The 24,343-nt window shown below is 40.1% G+C and overlaps 1 protein-coding gene across 2 annotated transcripts in view; it reads right to left on the bottom strand.

The window, feature by feature from the left end:
* Positions 1-12,331: 12,331 nt before the first annotated feature.
* Positions 12,332-24,343, bottom strand: part of ARMC1 (armadillo repeat containing 1) — a 30,086-nt gene continuing 18,074 nt past the window's right edge. For both annotated transcript variants that reach the window (XM_080646334.1, XM_080646335.1), the window contains 4 exons: positions 21,717-21,906; positions 17,564-17,680; positions 17,405-17,479; positions 12,332-14,466 (listed from right to left, as the gene is read on the bottom strand). In XM_080646334.1, the coding sequence (XP_080502460.1) occupies positions 14,275-14,466; positions 17,405-17,479; positions 17,564-17,680; positions 21,717-21,906 (574 nt within the window). In that variant the 3' untranslated portion in view covers positions 12,332-14,274. The remainder of the gene's footprint in view (positions 14,467-17,404; positions 17,480-17,563; positions 17,681-21,716; positions 21,907-24,343) is intronic.

The following is a 24,343-nucleotide window of genomic DNA, read 5'->3' on the forward strand; positions in this document are numbered from 1 at the left end:
GGAGTCATCTTTTATATTAGAAAATTGACTAATATTGTCTAAATTTGATACATTAAGAAACAGATAAATAAGAATATTATTTGGTCTGTAGGTAGCCACCTTTAGAATTAAAACTGGAACAGTCAAGAAGTGACTAACTGTGGAGAGGTACTAAGGATAGAGTGGGAGATTTTTACTTTTTATTTAAAACCATTTTATATCAGTTAATTTTTAACAAGTGTAAATATTACTTTGATTATAATAATAACTTTAAAAGTATAATTTTATCTTCAGGACAAGCATGGTTTCTATATGACATATGCTGGGATTAAACCAAGAAGCAATATACTGAAGTCCAAAAAGCTGTTATTATACTCACACTGCCCCATAGCTAAATGGTCACCTAGTAACACTCAGAGATGCTTAACACAGCTTGAATTTTTTAAAACAAACCATTGTCCCAACAGTAAACTTGCCTGGACTTTTTTATGTTCTAATAATACAACTCTTACAAGGATTTATTTCAGAAGTTAAGAATTTCCTTAACTTCCCACAAATTTGCACTCCCTTTCTTTGAAGAATTGTTTTTTGTATTTCACAAACATCATCAAATGCAATTGAAAATAAAAACTTTTAGGGAAAGATTATATTCTTAAATTTGTGGTGCTAGGGGCTATTGACCATTTTAGGACCCTAATAAGAAGCTTCCAGAAATAGAAACTAGTTTCTTGCAGAAAACCAGTGAAAGTGTATCACCCCATAGACATTTCCTTGTCTGATGTGTCTTTAAAATTCACCTGGAGAGAAGATGAATGGGTGGGAGTAGACGCGATGCTTAGATAGAGCAGCCTGCTTGCTGGACCTTGTCCTGCGAGAACCGAATTAGCACCAACAAGAAAGCAGAAGCCAGAGCAACAAGAATGCTTTCTAATAATCAGAGCTGTCTGAAAACCAAAAAGGCTGCCTAGAAAGGGCTAAGGTGATGGCTATTATAGCAATCGGGTGACAAAGCAGAACTGAATTACTACTATTCCTTTCAACTCCATTGTTATAAATGTTTCACACTGAGTGGCTGTTGCCTCGAAGATTTATGCTGAAAAAGTAAATACTTGGGAAATATTTTTGATACAATATTTGAGCCTTGATGAATGGTGGAAATTACCCACATACTGTCAGACAAAATAGAGGAGAACCGAGTTTCCTAGCAAGTGCTTTAGGACCCTGGGATCAAGCCAGCATTAAGTCCCAAGTAGACTTAACCATCTAGAGCAGTGGTTCTCAACCTTTCTAATGCCGCGACCCTTCCTCATGTTGTGGTGACCCCCAACCATAAAATTATTTTCGTTGCTACTTCATAACTCTAATTTCGCTGTGTTTTCCGATGGTCTTAGGCGACCCTGCTAGCGGTTCTCAACCTGCGGGTCACGACCCACAGGTTGAGAACCGCTGCTGTAGAGCCTACGACCATCGGAAAGCACAGATATTTACATTATGATTCATTAACAGCAGCAAAATTACAGTTATGAAGTAGCAACAAAAATAATTTTATGGTTGGGGGTCACCACAACATGAGGAACTGTATTAAAGGGTCGCGGCATTAGAAAGGTTGAGAACCACTGATCTAGAGAATAGTTGCTTTTACTTGGGCTTCTTTATGGATTGTGAGCCTGTCACATTTCACTTGTTTCATGAGCATCATCTACAAGCCACACTAAAAATTAATTAGCAAGACGGAATCATTCCTGCAATGACAGGACACAGAGAGTCGAGAATCAGGAATGCAATGCTTGCCGCAGGACTACCTGGCTAGGCCAGAAAGACAGGAGTGCCTGACCATCGGGAGGATTAATGAAAGTTCCCTGAGCCACTCACTCCTCCATGGTCAGCCCACAGTACAGGAAGTGCCACACCTTAAAGCACAGCTCCAGACAACGCAATGAAACTGTAGAAACGCGGGTAGAGAGGCCAATCTGATACATCAATCAGAAAGAGAGCAGCTAATTTGAAACCCATGAAAATTTTATAGGCTAAGAGCTTCATCTGCAGACATGGACAGGACCTAAAAATCCCAGGTGATTCCCAACGTAGCTTTTCCAATTCGGGCCCTGCATTATGGCTCCCATAAAGTAGGGTAGTGAGAAGAGAGGCTGGTCTGCCATCAACGAGGTAGTGACCAGAGAATACACTATCAACATTCACAAGGGCATCCATGGAGTGGGTTTCAAGAAGGGTGCCCCCCCAAGCACTCAGAGATCCGAAAATTTGCCAGGAAGGAAATGGGAACTCCAGATGTGTGCATTGACACCAGGCTCAATAAAGCTGTCTGGGTCAAAGGAATGAGGAATGTCCCATACCGTACCCAGGTGTGGCTGTCCAGGAGACGTAATGAGGATGAAGATTCACCAAATAAGCTCTATGTGTTGGTCACCTATGTGCCTGTCACCACTTTCAAAAATCTATGAACAGTTAATGTGGATGAGGACTGACTGCTGATTGTCAAATACTAGTAGTTATGAAAGTGCCAGAAAAAGAAAGAAAGAAAAGGAGACTAAGGTAGACACAACTGGGGCAGCTGCCAATGACCGCCCAAGGTCTTGGTTGTGCTGCTTGCTTTTCACTGCTTTAGGGCAATGGATCTTGCCTCTCCCTGGGTCCAGAGATGGCACATGGCTGGGTAAATCACTGGATGAATATCTGCCGAAGTATTTCTCTATGCACTAAATATACAATTTGGCAAAAATTTATAATAGCCCTGACTTTGTATGGTCATCTATAACTATGTGTAAATTTTTTAAATATTTGCTCAAAACATTGCTTTATATTCAGGTCATTATTTTAATTCCTTTAATGAAAAGATTTAAAAAAAAAAAAAAAAGATCTCCATACACCTTGGGAGATAAAGAACTGTTGCAGACATCTATGTTGTCTGGTAACAAAAGAAAATTAGAAGGATACAGCACTTATTTCAGTGGAGTTGCATTTCATACAGAGATGTATACACAAGAAAAAAAAACCCCATGTAGTCAAAATTATGCTTGGAAATCTAAGTCACCTTTAAAATACAGTATACAACATTTACAGACCATGTTGGAAGCAGACTCTCAATACGCCCAACACAGCCAATTTTTCCTGAGTGTTCAAACAGATGGCTCATTCTTTGGGTGAGCACCAGATGAAGTAGTTGGCTTGCATTTGAGGCCATCTTGTATATATATATAAAATTATATATATAATTTTTTTTAAGTACTTATCTTTAAACACTAGAATCACACTCCGCACAGTGAGAAGCTCATACTACGCAGCACAAAGAATCTAGGATCAGTTGAAGGATTAACGTCTCCCTTTTAACACCTAGTCGGGGGAATACTCAAGAGAAATGGTAGGCAGTCTTAAGTTCTCTCTCTCCCCGCCAGCACACAGTGTTTGGAGTCATAAAAGAATGTGCCTCTGATGGGACTTCCCTATGTTCATGAAGATACTGATAATGAAATAAAGGCCTTAAAATAGTAGTCCTATCTCACTCCTGGTACCAATTTCTGATATTGCTCTGCTCAGGTTACAAATAAAAAGCATGCCCAGGTAAACAAACTTAAAGGAAAAAGATTTAAAGATATATCAGATTCACTAATGGCACTAGTACTTTGACATTATCTCTGTTTATGCCATGGTTTTCTTTTTAAAAATATATTTTTATTGATTTCAGAGAGAAAGGGAGAGGAGGAGAGATAGAAACATCAATGATGAGAAGAGTACCATTGATCAGCTGTCTCCCACATGCCCCTACTGATTGAGCCTGCAACTGGGCATATGCCCTGACCAGGAATCGAACCATGACCTCCTAATTCAGAGGTCCACACTCAACCACTGAGCAACACGGGCCAGGCTGCCAGGACTTTTTAACTCCAAGTAATCCAAGCTGAAAGCTGGCAGGGTCATTTCATCACCACCCATCTCTGATCCCTGAAGTTATGGCCATGGCTGAGTCCACACCAGGACAAAATGCAAACACTCCTATTCCACACAGACCAAGTTGTGGTGGGCTACTTTCGTCTGACAAAGGCAACTTCATGGGCCCATCCTTATTTAGTACAGATACCTTCCAAATAATCACAAGGATAAGGTAAGACAGTCTGTGACCTGAGTAGCAGCCAGAACATACACGTTTTCCACCTTTAGCAACGGGCATTATAGGGCTAGTGAAAACTGGGAATGCCATCTATCCCTATCCTGCTAAAGGAAGATGGCAAAGCTTAAAAGATTTTGTTCCTAGTAAAACTGCCTTCCCCTTAGCACAGTGGTCGGCAAACTGCGGCTGGCGAGCTGCTGCGGTTTGCCGCTCTGTTGACTAATGAGTTTGCCGATCACTGCCTTAGCATATTATTTCTCTAACTAAAGCAAGTAAACAATCTGAGTTTTACTTTTCCTATTTGTGCATTTAAAAAAAATCAGAACCACCAGTATAAGGAAGGAAGCTTAAGGTTATTGAAAGAGCCCTAGTTGGTTTGGCTCAGTGAATAGAGTGTCAGCCTGTAGACTGGAGGGTCCTGAGTTTGATTCCAGTCAAGGAAAATTTTTTAAAATATATTTCTTGAAGGATCAAACCGGAGAGGGTCGGACCTGCATTGCCACCATGTGCCCACCATCCAGATATCATTGCTGACATGTACACATAAGGAACTGTCTGACATTGAAATGGGGACTCAGAACTGTTGGACATTGAAATTGGAACTCAAACATTTTTTGTTATTATATGTTTATTTCTAGTCTGCAGAAGCAAGATTTTTTAAAGGAAAGAAATGGGGGAAAAATAGATACAGAGGCAAAGAAGCATTGAACAGACTGTCAAACTACAGTGGGAAGGCAGGGGAGGTTGGCGGGGTGGGGGCGGCTGTAAGAGATCAACTGAAGGACTTGTACGCATGCATATAAGCATAACCAATGGATACAAGACTCTGTGGGGGGGGGGGGGGGACAGGTAAAGGCATGTACTGGGGGGAAGGGGAGGCCAGGGGAAGGTCAATGGGGGAAAAAAAAAGGAGTCATATGTACTACTATTTGTAATACTTCAAACAATAATATATATATATATATATATTTCTTGAGAGATAAGTTTTAAAATTTTCAAAATTTAAGGAATTGGTTATATTTACTCAAATCATTATTTTTTAAACTCAGTTTAATAAAATGTAATTGTTCCTTACATTTAGTGTTTGTGAGGATTTTTAGACTGACCAAGCCACCTTGCATTAGAGCATCTGCAATGATTAAGGAAGCATTGCCCCATTAGTGATATAGGATTTCATGGTTTCCTAATGGCTACCATTCTTTTCCTTTGAGATTTAATGAATATATAACACAAATACCTTCTGTCCCAATTTGTTTTAAAACCTGAGCCCAGCCCTAGCCAGTTTGGCTCAGGACTGAAGGGTCCCAGGTTCGATTCTGGTCAAAGGGCATGTACCTCGGTTGCAGCAAACAGTCAATGTGTCTCTCTCACATCAATGTTTCTCTCACTGTCTCTCCCCCTCCCTTGCATTCTCTCTAAGAAAAAAAAAAATCAATGGAAAAATATCCTCAGGTGAAGATTAAGCAAAAAAAAAAAAAAGAAAAAGAAAAAAGAAAATCTGAGCCAAACTCAGCTCCAGACCCTGATTTTGCCCAAAGAACTTCTAGATAATTCTTCCATAGCCTCTGAGGGCTGTGGCAACCTAGAACAGAATGGCAGTTACCAACGCCTCTATCTAGGCCAGCCGTGGGCAAACTACGGCCCGCGGGCCAGATCCGGCCTGTTCGGCTGTTGTATCTGGCCCACGGAGCCGAAAGAGCGGAGGGTTCTCTTGCTCTCCCCTCCGCTCCTTCACCAGCAGCAGTGTTAACATGGCAACGTCGGGAAACACGGCCGCAGCTCCTTCTTCTGAGTGGGCGGATTTATATCCACCCATTCAGTAGAAGGAACAACCTCTCAGTCTTCCAGAGGCTCCTTGTAATGCCCGCGGACGTGTCTCCCGACATCACCCTGGGAATGCGTAGACACGTTATCATGGTGATGTAGGGAGACACGCCCTGGAGAGCACAGTATCAGAGCCTTTCTGAGGTAAGATTAAGAGCTCTATTCAAACACAATTTTTTCCTGTTCCCACATTCTGTACATCACAATGACTTGTTAATAAAACAACAAAGACTTTCAGCTTTTAGGGCTTGTATCCACTGCAGTTTTTTTTTCCCACTGCGGACACGCGCAGCAGGGAAAAAGACACACAGAGGACATGTCACACTAGCCATGCTGCGGCTGCATTTTTTTGCTGATACGGATGCGGTATCAGTAACGCTACCGTGGCCACTAACCACATTTACTATTTACACATTTTGTTCTTTCCTATTTGTTTTAGTTTTAAATTATTTTATTATATTTAAGTTTAATTTGAAAGGCTTTTGTACCTTTCCTTTGTTAGGCAATTTTATTTTGCCTTTGCCATCTTCAATATAAGGTATGTTATTTTGCTATGATTCCTCCATTTTTTGAAGTTTCAAATTATAATAATTAGTGTTTACATTCTTCTTGTTAAAATGTTTGAAATGAATAAAACTATTGAAATAAAAAAAAAAGACCGTACCCTTTTATGTAATGATGTTTACTTTGAATTTATATTAGTTCACACAAACACTCCCATCCATGCTTTTGTCCCGGCCCTCCGGTCCAGTTTAAGAACCCATTGTGGCCCTCGAGTCAAAAAGTTTGCCCACGCCTGATCTAGGCACTCCACCCCAAGGTCCCTTCAAACTCTGCAGGCACAGGCTACTCTTTGTAGATTTCTCACCGTTATTCATTCAATTTAAAAAAGGGTTCTGGCCCTAGCTGGTTCAGCTCAGTGGATAGAGTGAAGGGTCCCGGGTTTGATTCCAGTCAAGGGCACATGCCCGAGTTGCGGGCTCAATCTCAGTGTGGGGTGTGTAGGAGGCAGCCAATCAATGATTCTCTCTCATCATTGATGTTTCTATATCTCTCTCCCTTTCCCTTTCTCTCTGAAATCAATAAAAATATATGTTAAAAAAGAAATCACAAATGTGAATCTGAAATTTAAAGGGTAAAGAATCACTCTCCTTTAATACTTTTTCTTCAGTGGTTCATTTGCCAGAAAAGAGGGGTGGGGAGGATAGTTTCATAAAAAAACAACTTTCAAATCTTCAGTTGAAATCAAAATGACTCCTTAGAGAACACACAGGTACAGAATCTGTTTTATAGAGTCTATTGAAAATAAACCAAATATCCATTACATTTGTGTATTTTAAAGTTACAAATTGTAATATACACGATAGATCTCTGCATCTGCATATGCACATAAACTGGCTATATTTAGTTTAATAATGAGATTGCCTCTGTAAACGGTACAATAAATGTTCAACTATTTTGAATGGCTGCTATTTCTATTTTATGGTCAGTGATATGTCTTCATTGTTTTGAAAATGTAGACAACTGAAATTAAATAGTCAATACCATTCCTCTACAGTAAGCACTAATAGGTATGTTAGACATAAACATAAACACTTATAAAACATCCTAGGCATTCCTTTGAAACAGGTCAATAAAAATAACAGTCATAGCTACAAAGTTGTGTAAAATAGTGCTTTTCTACCAATGATATTTTTGCTTCTAGACTTTTGGATTAATATTTTTAATTTGGAGAATTTATAAATATACAGGAAATGTGTGACATCCATTAAACAAGACCCAGAGACCAACATAATTCCATGTTTATGTAATTGCAGAAGCTGTAATTTATAATAGATACCCAATAGAAGTGCAAGCTTATTACAACTATCAAAGGCTTCTTCATTCTAAAACATTTATGCTTAAATAGCGTTTAGCTCTAAAATTTTTATAATCATTTTAATTATTCAATTGCTTACATTTAAGCTTTCTGCCCACAGAGAATTCAGAAAGTTTTGAATTATATTCTTGTCTTTTTGGTATCTTTTTCCTTTGATCATGGTCTATAATCTTTTTTTAAATTTTGATTGATTTTGGAGAGAAACATAGATTTGTTGTTCCACTTATTTATGCAATCATTGGTTGATTCTTGTATGTGCTGTGATGGAGGATCAAACCCACAGCCTTGGCGTATCACAACAATGTTCTAACCAAATGAACTACCCGGCTAAGGTGATCATGGTCTATATTCTTGATACCTGGAGAATCCAAACCTTCTGGGATATACATGTTATCAAAGTATTTTAGAATAGGTATATTATTTGGAGCTAAAATAAAAGAGAATTTCAAGGTTAATAAAGAATATCGGCCATCAAATAGGTGGCACCATGCCCAAAGCTATTTAGTTGAGACCCACTGAATTAGATGCCAAGAATCACATGAAAGATCAGAGAAAGTAGAGGGTAATCTAGGAGTCTGACAGTCACTCATGAAAATAAACTCATCTGTGGGGAAGCATGGGACTTGGTTGGAATGTCTGTAAGGATTCTCCAAGAGGCCGGGGGCCTCTAAGGGGACCTTGCTGAAGGCGGCAGCCCCTACATTGACTTTTCCAAACAAGTCCGATTCCCCGGGTGTTTTGCTAGAATCTCTATGTTTAGTTTTTAAAGACCCGACCTTGTAGAAGCATATACTTTTTCAAGGATAGTTACCCTGCTGATTGTATCTGGAGGTTAATTTTAGTTCAAGCTGCTATAAGAATAAAAGTCTAAAAAGGCAGCCAACAGGACTGCTTTTTACTTCTAAAGTAAAACAGTCCCTTAGCCCTCTCTTTCACAGAAACGTGTGTCAGAGGCAATCTGTTCATCTGTCGCTCAGGGTCTGCCAGTCAGCCCTGGCACTCATCCAGGCTAATATAAAAAATGTGAGTGGATAACTTATTAAGACTGTGAAAAAAAAAAAAAGACTGTGTACATTCTCTGTTTAATTTTTAATAGCCTTAACATAAAATTTCTTCAACTTGCCTTCTTAATCCACTGGACTTAAAGAACAGTAATAGAAGAAATTTTGTAATGGGTCAATCCAGCATGTCTTCATTCGGCCTTAAGGAAGGACCCAGAAGAATTCATCTATCAAAGGCTAGTCCTTTCACCCCTATTCTGGATTCCACTTACTTCTGAACCTCATTCTATATTAAATGTTTGTTACCTTATCTCTCACCTGGATCCATCGACTAACATTTTAACATTTGTCTCCCCCATCTTAAAACACCCAACCCTGGATACCACATCAACGTCCTTGCCCACAACCCTATTTTCCAATGTCCCCTAGCTCAGTGTCCAACAAGCCCTTCGGTGCAGCTGCTAAGAATCCTGGGAGTCTCCCCTCAGAACGAATCACCAAGTTCTTCTCTGATACTGCCTGAAAAACCGTCTCCAACATGTTACCTCTCTCCATGCCCAATGCTACTTACCCAAGTCCAAGCCACCATGCCCCTGTATTACAAGTACGGTTAAGAGCCTAACACATAACCTGGTATCCTCAGATCCACTTTCCTCCTCTCAAGTCCATTCTTCACATTGTAGCCTACGTAACAGCACCTTAGGCAAATTACTAAACCCATGATTCAGTTTTTTATATGTAAAGTCCATTTTTTCTTTTTTACAGATTGTTGTAAAAATGAATACTAAAGTAATTAGCAGCTGCAAAGCATAACAAATAGTAGCTATCATCAGTTTATTAATGTACAGATACTTAATAGCAATTGAACTACTTACATTAGGGGAGGAAATACTATTCAGGGACTAAATCAAAGGACCTAGAGTCTTATCTGGCATCCACCAACTTTCCAGTCTTCTCTGAGACTCAACACACCAGCCTCAGTTTTACATGAGCCTTCACAAAGCTATTATTCCCTTTGCTTGGACTATTCTCCCTGTCCCACATGGCCAACTAACGCCTGCTCATCATTCAAGTCCTAGTTTAATCTTTAATTTCTCCAAGAAGCCTACCCTGACTCCCCGAACCCCTGGTTCCCAACCAACATCAGTTCTCCCAAACCTACTGTACTACTTCCTGGTACATCACTTTAGTAATTATCTGTTCCAAGATCTTCCTTCCCACTAGATCAAGTCCCATGGAGGGTTAGGTCTATAATTCCACCAATTAGCACCATGACTGGGACAACATATTTTTTTATTTATTAATTTTTTGAGAGAAATATCATTTAGTAATTGACTTTAATGATATAACTGAAAAAGACCCTTAAGCACTACACTCTGATAAGAAACCTGTGACTCTCAGCATGAGTTGGTAATGTTGGCATTTCTCTATTACTTTGTCCCCCTTGAGTTTCACCAACCAGAAATGGTATAACAAAGAGTAAGGAAAATACCTTCATTTTTAAAATTTCTAACTTTTCTAATATAAAAGTTCTATGTCTTGCCTAACCGGTTTGGCTCAGTGGATAGAGCGTCGGCCTGCGGATTGAAGGGTCCCGGGTTCGATTCCGGTCAAGGGCATGTACCTTGGTTGCGGGCACATCCCCAGTAGGGGGCGTGCAGGAGGCAGCTGATCGATGTCTCTCTCTCATCGATGTTTCTAACTCTCTATCCCTCTCTCTTCCTCTCTATAAAAAAATCAATAAAATATATTTTTTAAAAAAAAGTTCTATGTCTAGCATACTTTTGTGCAGGTGACAAAACATCTGCCTGGTGTAGTTTGCTGCTATATCACTAAATCATACACCGAAGGAAGGAGGCTGCTCTGCTTTCCCATCCTGGAGGCCCAATGCACAAAGTTTGTGCAAGAGTAGGCCCTCGCAGCTCCGGCTTTGTCCGGAAGGTCGTCCAGATGGTCATTCCGTTGTTCGGCTGTTCAGTTGATTTGCATATTATGCTTTTATTATTATAGATAGCTCTGTGACCAGGATCTTAATTTAGAATATATTTTTTGTTAAGTCATTAACATATACTAGCTTACTCTTGCTACTACCTAATCAGAATGAGAAAAGATTCCCAAAGATTGTCATCTCCAAGAATTTTGCTACAGCCACTTCCAGAAAAAGATTATAGTCCTTATATCAAGCACTATAAGTATCTTCACCCAGAAGTGTCTTTATACGTTGTTTATCATCCCTATGCTAATTGTTTTACTGAATTTAATTATTTAAACTAATCTCCCCATTTCAGTAGGACCAGAAACACTTGGTTTTGTTCTCATTGGGTTCATCTTGCTTTACTTCCATAAGCATCATGTGACTCTAATTTTTTAAAAACAGACCTTATATTGCATGGAAGAACTTGATCCGTTAAAACAATCAAAACTAAAAGTATAAATGCCCATGTAAATAAAGCTTGTTTTACAAAGCTTTATTTTTACATATAACTTGTCTTAAAGCAGGATATTTTTTCTCTGAATTTCTGCCTTGAGGTAATGATTCCCTATATATACTGAGTGGCCAGATTATTATGATCTCTGAACACATAATAATCTGGCCACTCAGTGTATATCCTATATAATAAAAGGCTAATATGCAAATTGTCCCCTCGACCAGGAATTCAACCAGCAGGCAGGCCGGCCAATCACCCATATCCCCTCTCCCTGCCAGGCTGGCTGGACCCCACCCATGCACAAATTCATGCACCGGGCCTCTAATATATATATATATGTGTATGTGTGTGTATATATATACACATATATACATATACATACATATGAGTATATATATACACATATATACATATACATACATATACACACACACACACACACACACACAGACACTCTGAGTGGCCAGATTATTATGCGTTCAGAGATCATAATAATCTGGCCACTCAGTGTATATACTATTCTATCACAATTCTATAAAAATCAGGATATTGTAAGTTAATCTTAACCTCATCCAATAGAGCAAGTATTATAACTCTGCCCCTTTTATAAAAATAAAAACCAAATGACAAAATAAATGAAAAAGCAATAAATTGAATAAATCAGAAACAAACATGCCCAGAAAAAATACTACGATCTGACATTTTCCCCATGTGCCTGTTTTAATAATTAGTACCTTCTACTTATTTCTAGTAATTAAAAACAAATTCTTCATTCATTCTCCTAAAAATATATCTGAGTGCTTGCTACTAGCCAGGCACAGTTACAGACTCTCTCGGTTCTCAAAGAGCTAAGAAGGGGAGAGACACTGGAAAATATAAATTCAATCTAATGTGATAAATGCTATGATGAATATATGTAAAGAGGCTACTGATCCAAAGCCAGGGGAAGCAGGTGTGGTGCTGGGAAGAAGATGAATGGAAGATGCATGGGAATTAGTTGGGTAATGTACCTGCAGGGAGCTAGGAGAAGGTGCCAGGCAGTGTGGATACAAACAGGCTTAAGAGTAATCAATAATGCTTATACCACAAAAATGCAATATCCATTCAATTTTAATTGTTACCTTTTATTATTTTACAATATATTTCAAAAAATGCTGTTACAGTTGCCTTAACTGCTCTATAAGACCTGGAAACAAGAACACTTAGAATTAGAACACAGGAACACCAAGCTATAATAACCACTTGTATTGAACCATTGCTACCAAAGGGATGTCGTTTTTTAAATAAGCGGATGTGTGGCAATGCAAAATAAAACACAAGCTTGTTAAAACAGAACAGTAAACTTTGTTTTAATGGCTATTGAAAGGAGGTGGTTTTTTTTCAACATGTCTGGTTCTGGCAGCAAGTTGTATTATGCATTTAAAGCAATGCATGCCCTGAAAGCTTATATTTTCATTTGTGCGTGTCACCTGACTCAGAGCCCAGACATCTGAAAACTATCTCTCTCAGCACCCTCAATACCCCTCCCTCCAGAAGGTCACAATGTTCAAGATTCTTGTTGGTGAATCATTTTACAATAATTTTTCTCTAGTAACACTGGATGCTTTTAATTTTCTCTAAAAGAGAAGCGATGAAAATGCAAGAAACCCCTCCAGGGTCCAATTTTCACTTCACATTCTCCACGCAATAAAATAGCAGCTCTACATGTAGATGAAGAAGAATTTCACTTTCTCCCTATTAGTTTTTAATCATATTGGCATTAAAATTTATCTGGATTTAGTTAGATTTCCAAAAGGAAAATTTTAGTTGCCAAATATTTCAGAAATGCAATAAAGCATTACATATATGTAATTAGCTCTTATCTAGAAAAAATATATATGTATACATATTTATATTTATTTTTCTTACCTTCACTGAAGTTCTTTTTTTCTGGCTGGACATGAGAAACAAAATCAAGTGGACCAATGCTGGCTTTATTTCTTTATAAGCATTAATTTTGAGGTTTTTTTTCATTCAATACGATTCCAAGTTCATAATAAATTCACAAAAGGCAATACAAGGAAATACCTACTGAATAGGCACCTACCAAGCAACTCACGTGTTAAGGTTAGACTCTACCAAATGGCACTGCGGCATTACAGGCATCCAATTTTTGTTTTCTTTTTCAAGTTGTCAGTTCTTTACTATTTTATTTTTCTAGCAGGAAATAGTGTGTAATCACAAAATAAGGCCTAGAGACCATTGACAGTTGCTCCCAATATTATGGTGGATGTAACTCTCAAGAGCTGATATAAACCAAACAGAACAGCAGTCAAACTACATTTGGTCACATTCAGTCTCAATAGCACTTTGCTGATATACATGTTTCCCTCTTCTTGAATGATTGTGTATTAATTGTATTAAAATGATAACAAGATTGCAAAGTTTTTGTAGAATTGTATTTTTAGGGGATTGCTATATTCAAATGAATACATTTTAATTCACAAAATGTCATTAGTAATGACCTTTCTATAAACATGGTTGGCAAAATTTTAAAAAGGCACAAAAGGGGGGTAATGAGAAACATTTTCAACTCTTATAGAGTACCAAAGCAAGTATCTTTCATGAAGAAAAACAGATGGAAATGTTCAGTAATTCATGCACAACTTGAGCTTAATTTCTCTTCAGATAGGTCCTGAGACCTGAGGAGAAAATGAGTTTTCCTTATCAGGTGTTTCATGTAAAATAAAATGTAAAGCTGCACATACAATGTTTGGTTTAATTGTGGACCCATGTTTTTTAAAATGTGAGGCAATTAAACAAAGGAAAACAAAACCAAAATACCTTCATAAACAAAGCAAATCTCCTTGTAGCCTCTGTCCTTTTTACCACTTAGTGGGGCAAAATGTCCAATAAAATGTAAAACGCAGCATATGCAATCATGTAATCTAAAAATTTTCCATGATAACTTATTGCAAATTGCACTTGACAGTTCACCACAACAATGGAAAACTGGCCCCTTGTTCATTCACACAGTCCTTGCACCCCAAATTGAAGTCACCAGTAAAACGATCTGGATAGAAAGTTTGCAGCTGTGCTCAGCCAGCTAGCCCCACCCTCCGGGTGGGAGCCCACGCGGGACACTGCTTTATCCTGCTCCTTCGTGGGGCTCTCATCCTCGGGCAGGTAGTCGGGCAGTTCTGTGTTCTGTTCTACTTCCACAACCATATCCTGGAATGGGACCAGCATCTGACACAAAGAACATGTGAAGAGTTATTGCAAAGTCAATATAATTGATAGTCATATGTCAGAAGTGAAAGGTAAACTTTCTCCTCATTCTAATCACCACGGTATTTATTTTCAGGGGCTATAGTCCTTTGAAAATGTTCCTCTTACATAAAGGTAGACCCATTTGCTGGACACTGTGTAAGCACAGAAAGGCAGAACTACACAGGAATAAATGTGTAACCTTTGTCTACTTCAAGATGACGGAGGTTAGGAGGAAAAGGGAAAGAAGTATAAACTTCCAGTTACAAAATAAGTCACTGGGAGATAATGTATAGCATAGGGAATAGAGTCAATAATCCTATCTAATAAAAGAGTAATATGCAAATTGACCATCACTCCAACACACAAGATGGCTGCCCCCATGTGGTCAAAGATCCTGCCCCCATGTGGACACAAGATGGCCACCACAAGATGGCCAGCAAGGGAGGGCAGTTGGGAGGGACCAGGCCTGCAAGGGAGGGCAGTTGTGGGCGATCAGGTCATCAGGGGAGGGCAGTTGGGAAGGACCAGGCCTGCAAGGGAGGGCAGTTGGGGTCAATCAAGCCTGCAGGGGAGAGCAGTTAGGGGTGACCAGGCCGGCATAAGAGGGAAGTTGGAGGCGACCAGGCCTGCAGGGAAGGGCAGTTGGGGGGGACCCAGGCCTGCAGGGGAGGGCAGTTGAGGGGGACTAGGCCTGCAGGGGAGAGCAGTTAGGGGTGACCAAGCCTGCAGGGGAGGGCAGTTTGGGGTGACCAGGCCGGCAGGGGAGGGCAGTTATGGGCAAACAGGCTGGCAGGGGAGCAGTTAGGCATCAATCAGACTGGCAGGGGAGTGGTTAGGGAGTGATCAGGCTGGCAGGCAGAAGTGGTTAGGGGCAATCAGGAAGGCAGGCAGGCGAGCAGTTGGGAGCCAGCAGTCCTGGATTGTGAGAGGGATGTCTGACTGCCCGTTTAGGCCTGATCCTGGTAGGAGTCCCAGATTGGAGAGGGTGCAGGCTGGGCTGAGGAACACACACCCCCGTGCACTGGGCCTCTAGTTTCATAATAACTATGTATGGTAACAGTTATTAGACTTATTGTGAGGATCACTTTGTAAAGTATATAAATGTTGAATCATTGTGCTATACATCTAACACTAATATAATATTGTACGTCAACTATAATTTTAAAAAATTAAAAAATAAATATGACAAAAGCAGGTTGGCAGATGTGGCTCAGTGGTTGAGCATCGACCTATGAACCAGAAGATCACGGTTCTATTCTGGTCAGGGCACATGCTCTGGTTGTGGGCTTGATCCCCAGCAGGAGGTGTGCAGGAGGCAGCCAATCAATAATTCTCTCTCATCATTGATGTTTCTATATCTCTCTCCCTCTCCCTTCTTCTCTGAAATCAATAAAAATGTATTTTAAAAAAAGACAAAAGCAAGCTGCTGGCCCCTGCCAGTTTTGCTCAGTGGTTAAGAGTGATGGCCCACAGACTAAAGGATCTCAGCTTCAATTTCTGGTCAAGGGTTGCAGGGTTGATCTCCGCCCCGGTCAGGGCTCATGCAGGAGACAACCAATTGTTGTGTGTCTCTCTCACATTGCTGTTTCTCTTTCTCTCTCTCCCCAACTCTCCCTTCCTCTAAAAATAAATGAAAAATATCCTTAGGTGGGGATTAACAACAACAAAAAAAATCAAGCCATCTGGCTACTGTGTGGACCTCTGGAGAGCCACTGAATCTCCTTTCTATGGCACTTCAAATGAGCTGAAGCCATATAGAGTCATTTCCCTACCACACAGCTAATGGAAAGAACAGCAAGAGGCAAAGCTTTTCACTATGTATATTTGCCTAAGGGTGGAACTGGAGTTTTATTTTTGGGACTGGCAAAACTAATTAAGGTTAGAAAAGTATTTAAAGACCAATGCAGCCCTAGCTGGTGTGGCTCAGTGGATAGAGCATCGGCTTGCAAACTGAAGGATCCTGGGTTCGATTCCTGTCAGGGGCACATGCCCGGGTTACAGGCTCGGTCCCGTGCATGCGGGAGGCAGCCAATCAGTGATTCCCTCTCATCACCGATGTTTCTCTCTCTCTCCCTCTCTCCCTTCCTCTTTGAAATCAATAAAAATATATTTTTAGCCCTGGCCGGTTTGGCTCAGTGGATGGAGCGTCAGCCTGCTGACTCAGGGGTCCTGGGTTCGATTCCGATCAAGGGCATGTACCTTGGTTGCAGGCACATACCCGGTGAGGAGTGTGCAGGAGGCAGCTGATCGATGTTTCTCTCTCATTGATGTTTCTAACTCTCTATCCCTCTCCCTTCCTCTCTGCAAAAAATCAATAAAATATAAAAAAATAAAAATAAATAGATTTTTAAAAAATAATAAAATAAATAAATAAAGACCAATGCAAGGAAACCACATCTCCTTTATTTCTTTTTTTTTTTTTTTTCTGAATATATTTTATTGATTTTTTACAGAGAGGAAGGGAGAGGGATAGAGAGTTAGAAACATCAATGAGAGAGAGACATCGATCAGCTGCCTCCTGCACACTCCCCACCGGGGATGTGCCCGCAACCAAGGTACATGCCCCTGACCGGAATTGAACCCGGGACCCTCCAGTCCACAGGCTGACGCCCTATCCACCGAGCCAAACCGGTCAGGGCCATCTCCTTTATTTCTATATAATATCAGCAAGACATCTCCACTGAAATAAAGAAGAGTCTAAAATTCACAAAATATAAGATATAAAAACAGGCTGAAATCCACAGAAGATATTTCTATACCTCTAAAAGAGTTAAGTGTTAACCAAGAAACACTGAGATAATCTGACCCAATCACACTGCTATATCCTTGGCAACTATTAGTTTAAAAACAATCTGCTAGCCATAAAGAACAATCGGGAGTCAGAGTTAGGTATAAAGAAAGCCTGTAAAACTTTTACCTCTTCTCCACTTTCACTTTTCACAACTTGCTGAGCCTTCATAACCTTGGTTGATGCTATCGCTGATGCCAAAGCCTAGGCCAAGATAAAAAAGGGACAAATTTGAACACTGATTTGTTTCCTAGAATCTTGAGCATATTCAGCATTTAAAATACTAACCTCTGCTTTCAAATCTGACCGGATTCGCACCACACATCTTTGAACAGCCATTTGAAAAGTAAAGCTAATAACACCTTTAATTTTTAACAAAGCCTCTTCACATAGATTTCTCCGAGACTGAAAAAGTAAAAGCAAATTGTTATCAAAATTGGCAAAATAATAAAAGAGAATAAATCAACTGAAACCACACTAAACTAGTCATTAGATTTGGGGGGCGGGGGTAGCACCATGGGGAACAAATGTCCCTATTTTAGTTCCACCATCTCCTATGTGAGGGCATGGGGAGATTGGTGCTTAGTCAAGTTTATTACATTTTATAAGATCAACAGAACAGTATTCTCTACCAGATTTTTTCAAGCTCATTACTAATATTTAGTTTTGATAACTTAACAAGAAGTCAGCCAATGTCAATTTAAATCTTAAAGCAAAAAGAAAAAGTGCTGAAAAGTAGACATACCTTTCGCTCAAGGATGGGCAAACTCTAGTCCGCCAGTTGTTTTGTAAATAAAGTTTTATCCCTAGCCAGTTTGACTCAGTGGATAGAGCATTGGCCTGCGGACTAAAGGGGCCCCAGTTCGATTCTAGTCAAGGGCACATGCCTGGGTTGCGGGCTCAATCCCCACTGGGGGTATGCAGGAGGCAGCTGATCAATCACTGATGTTTCTATCTCTCTCTCCCTCTCCCTTCCTCTCTGAAATCAATAAAAATATATTTTAAAAAATAAATACAGTTTTACTGGAACACACCTGCACCTATGTGTTTACAGAATGTCTGAAGCTAGCTTCATTCTACAACATAGTTAGTACTTGGAGGCTATAAGCCCTGAAAAACCTTAAATATTTACTATGTGGCCCTTTAAAGAAAAGGTTTGCTGACCTCTGCTGTAGCTTAAAAATCTCTAGGGATAAATTATAATAAAGTTAGAATTAGGGAGCACTGTGTTTGACTATTTTTTAAAGTACTTGGTATTTATAACCATCACTACATCCTTCAGAAATGGCATTCTCAATAGGTACCCACTTCATTTTCCAGGGTTATCAATATCCTCTTTTTGGTTCTCATATTGCTCTTACAGTACAATAAAACATACACCTCTCAATGCTTCTTCAACTCCTAATAATACACTAGCCTGGTCTTCCACTTACACCACAATTATTCCATCTTGTGTGATCTCATCTCCAAGGTCCAGTGTCTAAAACTAAGGGATTTTATTTTTACTTCACCCCTCAGTACACTATTCTCATCATTTCCCGTAGAAACACAGACATATTCCAGTATGCTTTTATTTTTATTTGTCTTCAGATATATCTACTTAGATATCAAGTAAGTGGTTATCTCAAACACAACATCCAAAGAGAAGATGAATTAAAAAGTAGTTTCTCCTCATCCCATCTTTCCCCCGAGCCACACATCTAAATTTTCCTGTTTCTGTGCTGACTGTACTGAGACTAGGTTCTAACTCCATACTTTTTTTTTTTTTAAGGTAGGACTTCCACCACTGTCTAATTTTTTTTTTAAATATATTTTTATCGGGGTAGGGGCATGGGCTGGGGGGTGGGAGCAGGCAGGGAGAGGTCAATGGGGGAAAAAGTAAACATATGTAAAACTTTCAACAATGAAGAATTTTTAAAAAATACATATACATATTTATTGATTTCAGAGAGAAGGAGAGAAAAATAAAACATCAATGATGAGAGAGAATCATTGATCAGCTGCCTCCTGCCCGCCCCTTACCAGGGATTGAGCCTACAACCCAGGCATGTGCCCTTGACTGGAATCGAACTTGGGACCCTTCAGTCTGCAGGCCAACGCTCTATCCACTAAGCCAAACTGGCTAGGGCTGATTTGGTACTTCCGAGGGGACAGGAATCTGCAACTGACGCCAAGTCTCTGGATCACACCCTGAGAAGCACTGCCTTCAAATTACCCGATTCATTCTTCTCTTCTATGAAATAAAATCAGCCTTCACATTTATTCCCACATCCTTCCAAACAATTCACATTCTTGCTATCTCCCTATATAAACCAATTTTTCACTACTCCCGATTACATTTCAATACTCCCCAGGCAAGGATCTGGGATAGTGAGCGTGGCTGATCAAGTACACTGCCTGTGGACTCTGCTCTGCTGAGTCCTGAGTTCTGTCATTCTCTTTAGAAGAGACTAACTTTTTAAAAATCATAGAGACAGAAAGTAGAGTAGTGGTGGGCTGCAGGGAAGAAGACAAGGAAGTTATTGTTTAATGGGTACAGAATTCCAGTTTTACAAGATAAAAAATTGTACATACACAGATGTATGGTGGGGATGATGGCACAACATTATGAATGTATTTAATACCACTGAAAGCTACACTTAAAAATGGTAAAGTGGTAAATATTATGCCATATATATTTTACAATAAAAAAATTGAAAAGAATTTTGCCCAGGCAGCTCAGTTGGTTAGAGCACGGTCCCAACATGCCAAGGTTGCAGGTTCAATCCCCGGTCAGGGCACATACAAGAATCAACCAGTGAATGCATAAATAAGTGGAACAACAAATCAATGTTTCTCTCTCTCTCTCTCTCTCTCTCTCTCTCTCTCTCTCTCTCTGTCACACACACACACACACACACACACACAAATCAATAAATTTAAATATTTTTGAAAAATTTTTTTTAAATATTTAATGTAATAGCAATGTATTTGGAGGCTTATAACATGCAGAAATAAAACATGATAACAATAGCACAAAGGCAGAGATAAGGGAAATGAAAGTACAGTGCTATGTCTTACGTTATGCATAAAGTGATAAAGAGTAGCCCCCACTAATCCACAATTTTGCTTTCTGTGGTTTCAGTTACCTGCGGTCAACTGTGGTCCAAAAATATTAACTGGAAAACCCCAGAAATAAACAATCCGTAAGTTTTAAATTGCACACCATTCTGGTAATGTGATGTAATTTTGTGCCATCCCTCCTCCACACACACAAATAATTCATCCCTTTGTCCAGCGTTTCCATGCTGTAAACACTACCTGCCTCTTACTTACTTAGCAGTCCTCCTGGTTATCAGATCAACTGTTATGGTATCACAGTGCTTGTGTTTAAGTAACTCAATAATGGCCCAAAGCACAAGTGTAATGAGGCTGGCAAAATATGCCAACGATAAGCCATAAAGTGCTTCCTTTCTTTAATTGAAAAGGCATGTATGTATAGGAAAAAACACAGCATATATAGAGTTTGGTGCTATCCGTGGTTTCAGACATCACTGGGGCTCTTGGAACTTACACCCGCAATAAGGAAGAACTACTGTAATAGTAAGTGAAGCTACACTGTGATAGTTTAAGATATATAAAATAAAACCTAGCGGGGAGATGGGGAGGGAGGGTGTTGGGGGGATAAGGACACATATGTAATACCTTAATCAATAAAGAAGAAAAATAAGTAAATAAATAATAAAAAAATAAACCCTAAATCAACAAATAAGAAGGAAGGAAAAAAGGAGGCGATCTTGACAAATGTCCCACGTGCACTTGAAAAGAATAAGTATTATCTTGCTGTTGGGTGGGGTATTCTATAAATATCAATTAGGTTAAGTTGGTTATTAGAGTTGAGTCTTCTATACCCTTACTGATTTTCTGTAGAGTTGTTCTATTAACAAAGAGAGTGGTATTCAAACCTCTAGCTCTAACTGTAGATTTGTCTATTTCTCTTTGCATTTGTCAGGTTTTGCTTCATGTATTTTGAAGTTCTAGTATTAGGGTATAAATACTTAAAATTGTGATATCCTCTGATTAACTAGCCCCGTGGTCGGCAAACTGCGGCTCGCGAGCCACATGTGGCTCTTTGGCCCCTTGAGTGTGGCTCTTCCACAAAATACCACGGCCTGGGCGAGTCTATTTTGAAGAAGTGGCGTTAGAAGAAGTTTAAGTTTAAAAATTTGTCTCTCAAAAGAAATTTCAATCGTCGTACTGTTGATATTTGGCTCTGTTGACTAATGAGTTTGCCGACCACTGAACTAGCCTCTTGGGCACAAAATGCTCCCCTTTATCAGTATAAAATACTAACACTGGGACATACTCTTCAAGACTGTTAGCTCGTGACACTGAGGAAACTATTTAGTTAACATGATTTCTCTTTCCCATCTTATGAACCACGTGTTTATAAAAGTCTTACCGTATCATCAAGACCATCTATATGTAAAACCACTGTTTTGGCACGTTTGTTAGTAGTTCCCAAAAAAAACTGAGCTTTCCTTCGACGTGAATTCATTTCATTGAAACTATCACCATCTGCCATATTGGAAGATTGAAGAATGTCATAGATTTCAGAGGCCAGCAGTTTTGTTTCTCCCGGAGTTGTAGTCCTTGAAAAGAAATATATAAATTAGTATTGTCACTTCTATTGATTCTATAATTTTATTCCTCAAGTTTGCAAAGTCTTGCTTTCTTCATTCTGGTTTGTTCAATTTAAAATACCACTGAATCCTAGAATAATCAGTAATGTAGAAAAAGCATCTACCAGGGGTCCTCAAACTTTTTAAACAGGGGGCCAGTTCACTGTCCCTCAGACTGTTGGAGGGCCGAACTATAGTTAAAAAAAAAAACTATGAACAAATTCCTATGCGCACTGCGGGCCCGGGACGAGTCGGCTGCTAAGCAGGACAGGCAGCGGCACCCGGCGGGCCGGATAAATGTCCTCGGCGGGCCGCATGTGGCCCGCGGGCCGTAGTTTGAGGATGCCTGATCTAGTCTATAATAAAGTCTTCGCATTTCATTTTAAACCCATGGTTCATTGAGATTCAAACTCATCATCACTACAATGATATAAAAGCACATTTAATTGAAATCATTAATTAAGTATGAAATCAACTAAAAAGATCAGGATATAATAAGTCCCTGGATTAACACTAACATTCAACTCCGAATGTGAAAGTAACCTGACCTTCAAGAAAATACAACATAAAAATCTGAAAGGAGAAAACAAATTAGAAGATCATTCATATTACTTATTCAATAGAGATTTCTTAGTAAATTCAAACTGATTCTGTTTCTTAATTTGCAATTTTACATATTTTTCACAAAGCATGTATGTATCATAAAACCACAATTCAGACAAAAGTTTTTATTCTTACACTTTTAAATCCTGCTACAGCTCCCCACATAAACATTTGTGCCATGCTACCCAACAAACTTTCTACACTGAAGAAATGTTCTATACCTGCTCTGTCCACTCACATGTGGCTATTGAGCACTTGAAATGTGTCTGTCAAGTGCTACTAAAGAAATGAATTGTTTACTTGTAATTAAGTTTAAATAGCCACATGTGCCCAGCCTGTGTGGCTCAGTAGTTGAGCATCAACTCATACACCAAGAGGTCCCTGGTTCCATTCCTGGTCAGTGCACATACCCAGGTTGCAGGCTTGATCCCCAGTAGGGCAATGCGGGAGGCAGGCGCATTTCACCTATAAAGTCCAAATCCTTTAACATACATTCAAGGCCTTTAAAATCTAATCTCTACCAAAACCAACTCATTGTGACCTTTTATAAATGCCTTTTCTCCTTTCTAGGCTCAGCTCAACTGCCATTCAAAGTACTATGCTTGTACATTTTAATTTTCTATTTCTTTCTCTTCAAGAATAGGGGTATATTCGCTCTGTACCTTCCACAAAGCCTAATACATATTTTTGCAATCCATTTGCTTATTGAATGAGCAGAAATACTACAATTTCTAATATTCAGACTGGATACATTCTAGCCACAAAGACCTTCAATTCCAGGCAACTTTCTAGAAGGGCCCTCAATTTATTATACCAAGTGCTTTTCTGAGTCACTGTTGACCACAGAGGTCAATTACTTCGAATGACTTTGGCTCTGTATTGCACAAAGCTATGAAAAAGACTACTTTTTAGGAGATGTCTCAGCACTTTTCTGATAGCAGTTTTAGTTTATTGAAAAGGTCACTGCAGTTCTGAGATATTTTAAATACTGCCAACCTTAAGTTGTAAGGAGTACGAGGATACTGGCATATTGCTGACCAACAAATCAATTATAAATAATTATTTCCTTCTTTTAAAAATACTAGTGGCCCGGTGCACAAAATTCATGCACGGGGCGGGGGGGGGGGGTTGGTTGTCCCTCAGCCCAGCCTGCACCTTCTCCAATCTGGGACCCCTCGAAGGATGTCCTACTGCCGATTTACAGGGATCGGGCCTAAACTGGCAGTCAGACATCCCTCTCACAATCCGGGACTGCTGGCTCCTAAGCGCTCACTTGCCTGCCTGCCTGATTGCCCCTAACCACTCTGCCTGCCGGCCTGCTTGCCCCCAAATGTCCCCCCTCCCACCAGCCTGATCACCCCAACTGCCCCCCATGACAGTGTGCTCGCCCCCAACTGCCCCCCTGCCAGCCTGCTCGCCCCCAACTGCCCCCCCTGCTGGCCTGCTCACCCCCACCATCCCTCCCCACTGGCCTGATCACCCCCAACTGCACCCCTGCTGGCCTGCTCATCCCAAACTGCCCCCCCGCTGTCCTGATCACCCCCAACTGGACCCCCTGCTGGTCTGCTCACTCCCAACTGCCCCCCAACGCCAGCCAGATCACCCCCAACGGCCCCCTCCCCCACTGACTTGATCACCCACAACTGCCATTCCATCCTGGCCTGATCACCCACAACTGCCCTCCCCTCTTGGCCTCTAACCGCCTCTACCTCAGCCCCGCTACCATGGCTTTGTCCAGAAGAATGTCCAGAAGGTCTCCTGGAAGGTCTCCCAGTCTAATTAGCATATTACCCTTTTATTAGTA

This window comes from Plecotus auritus, assembly GCF_963455305.1.
Source record: "Plecotus auritus genome assembly, chromosome: 11".
NCBI lineage: Eukaryota > Metazoa > Chordata > Mammalia > Chiroptera > Vespertilionidae > Plecotus > Plecotus auritus.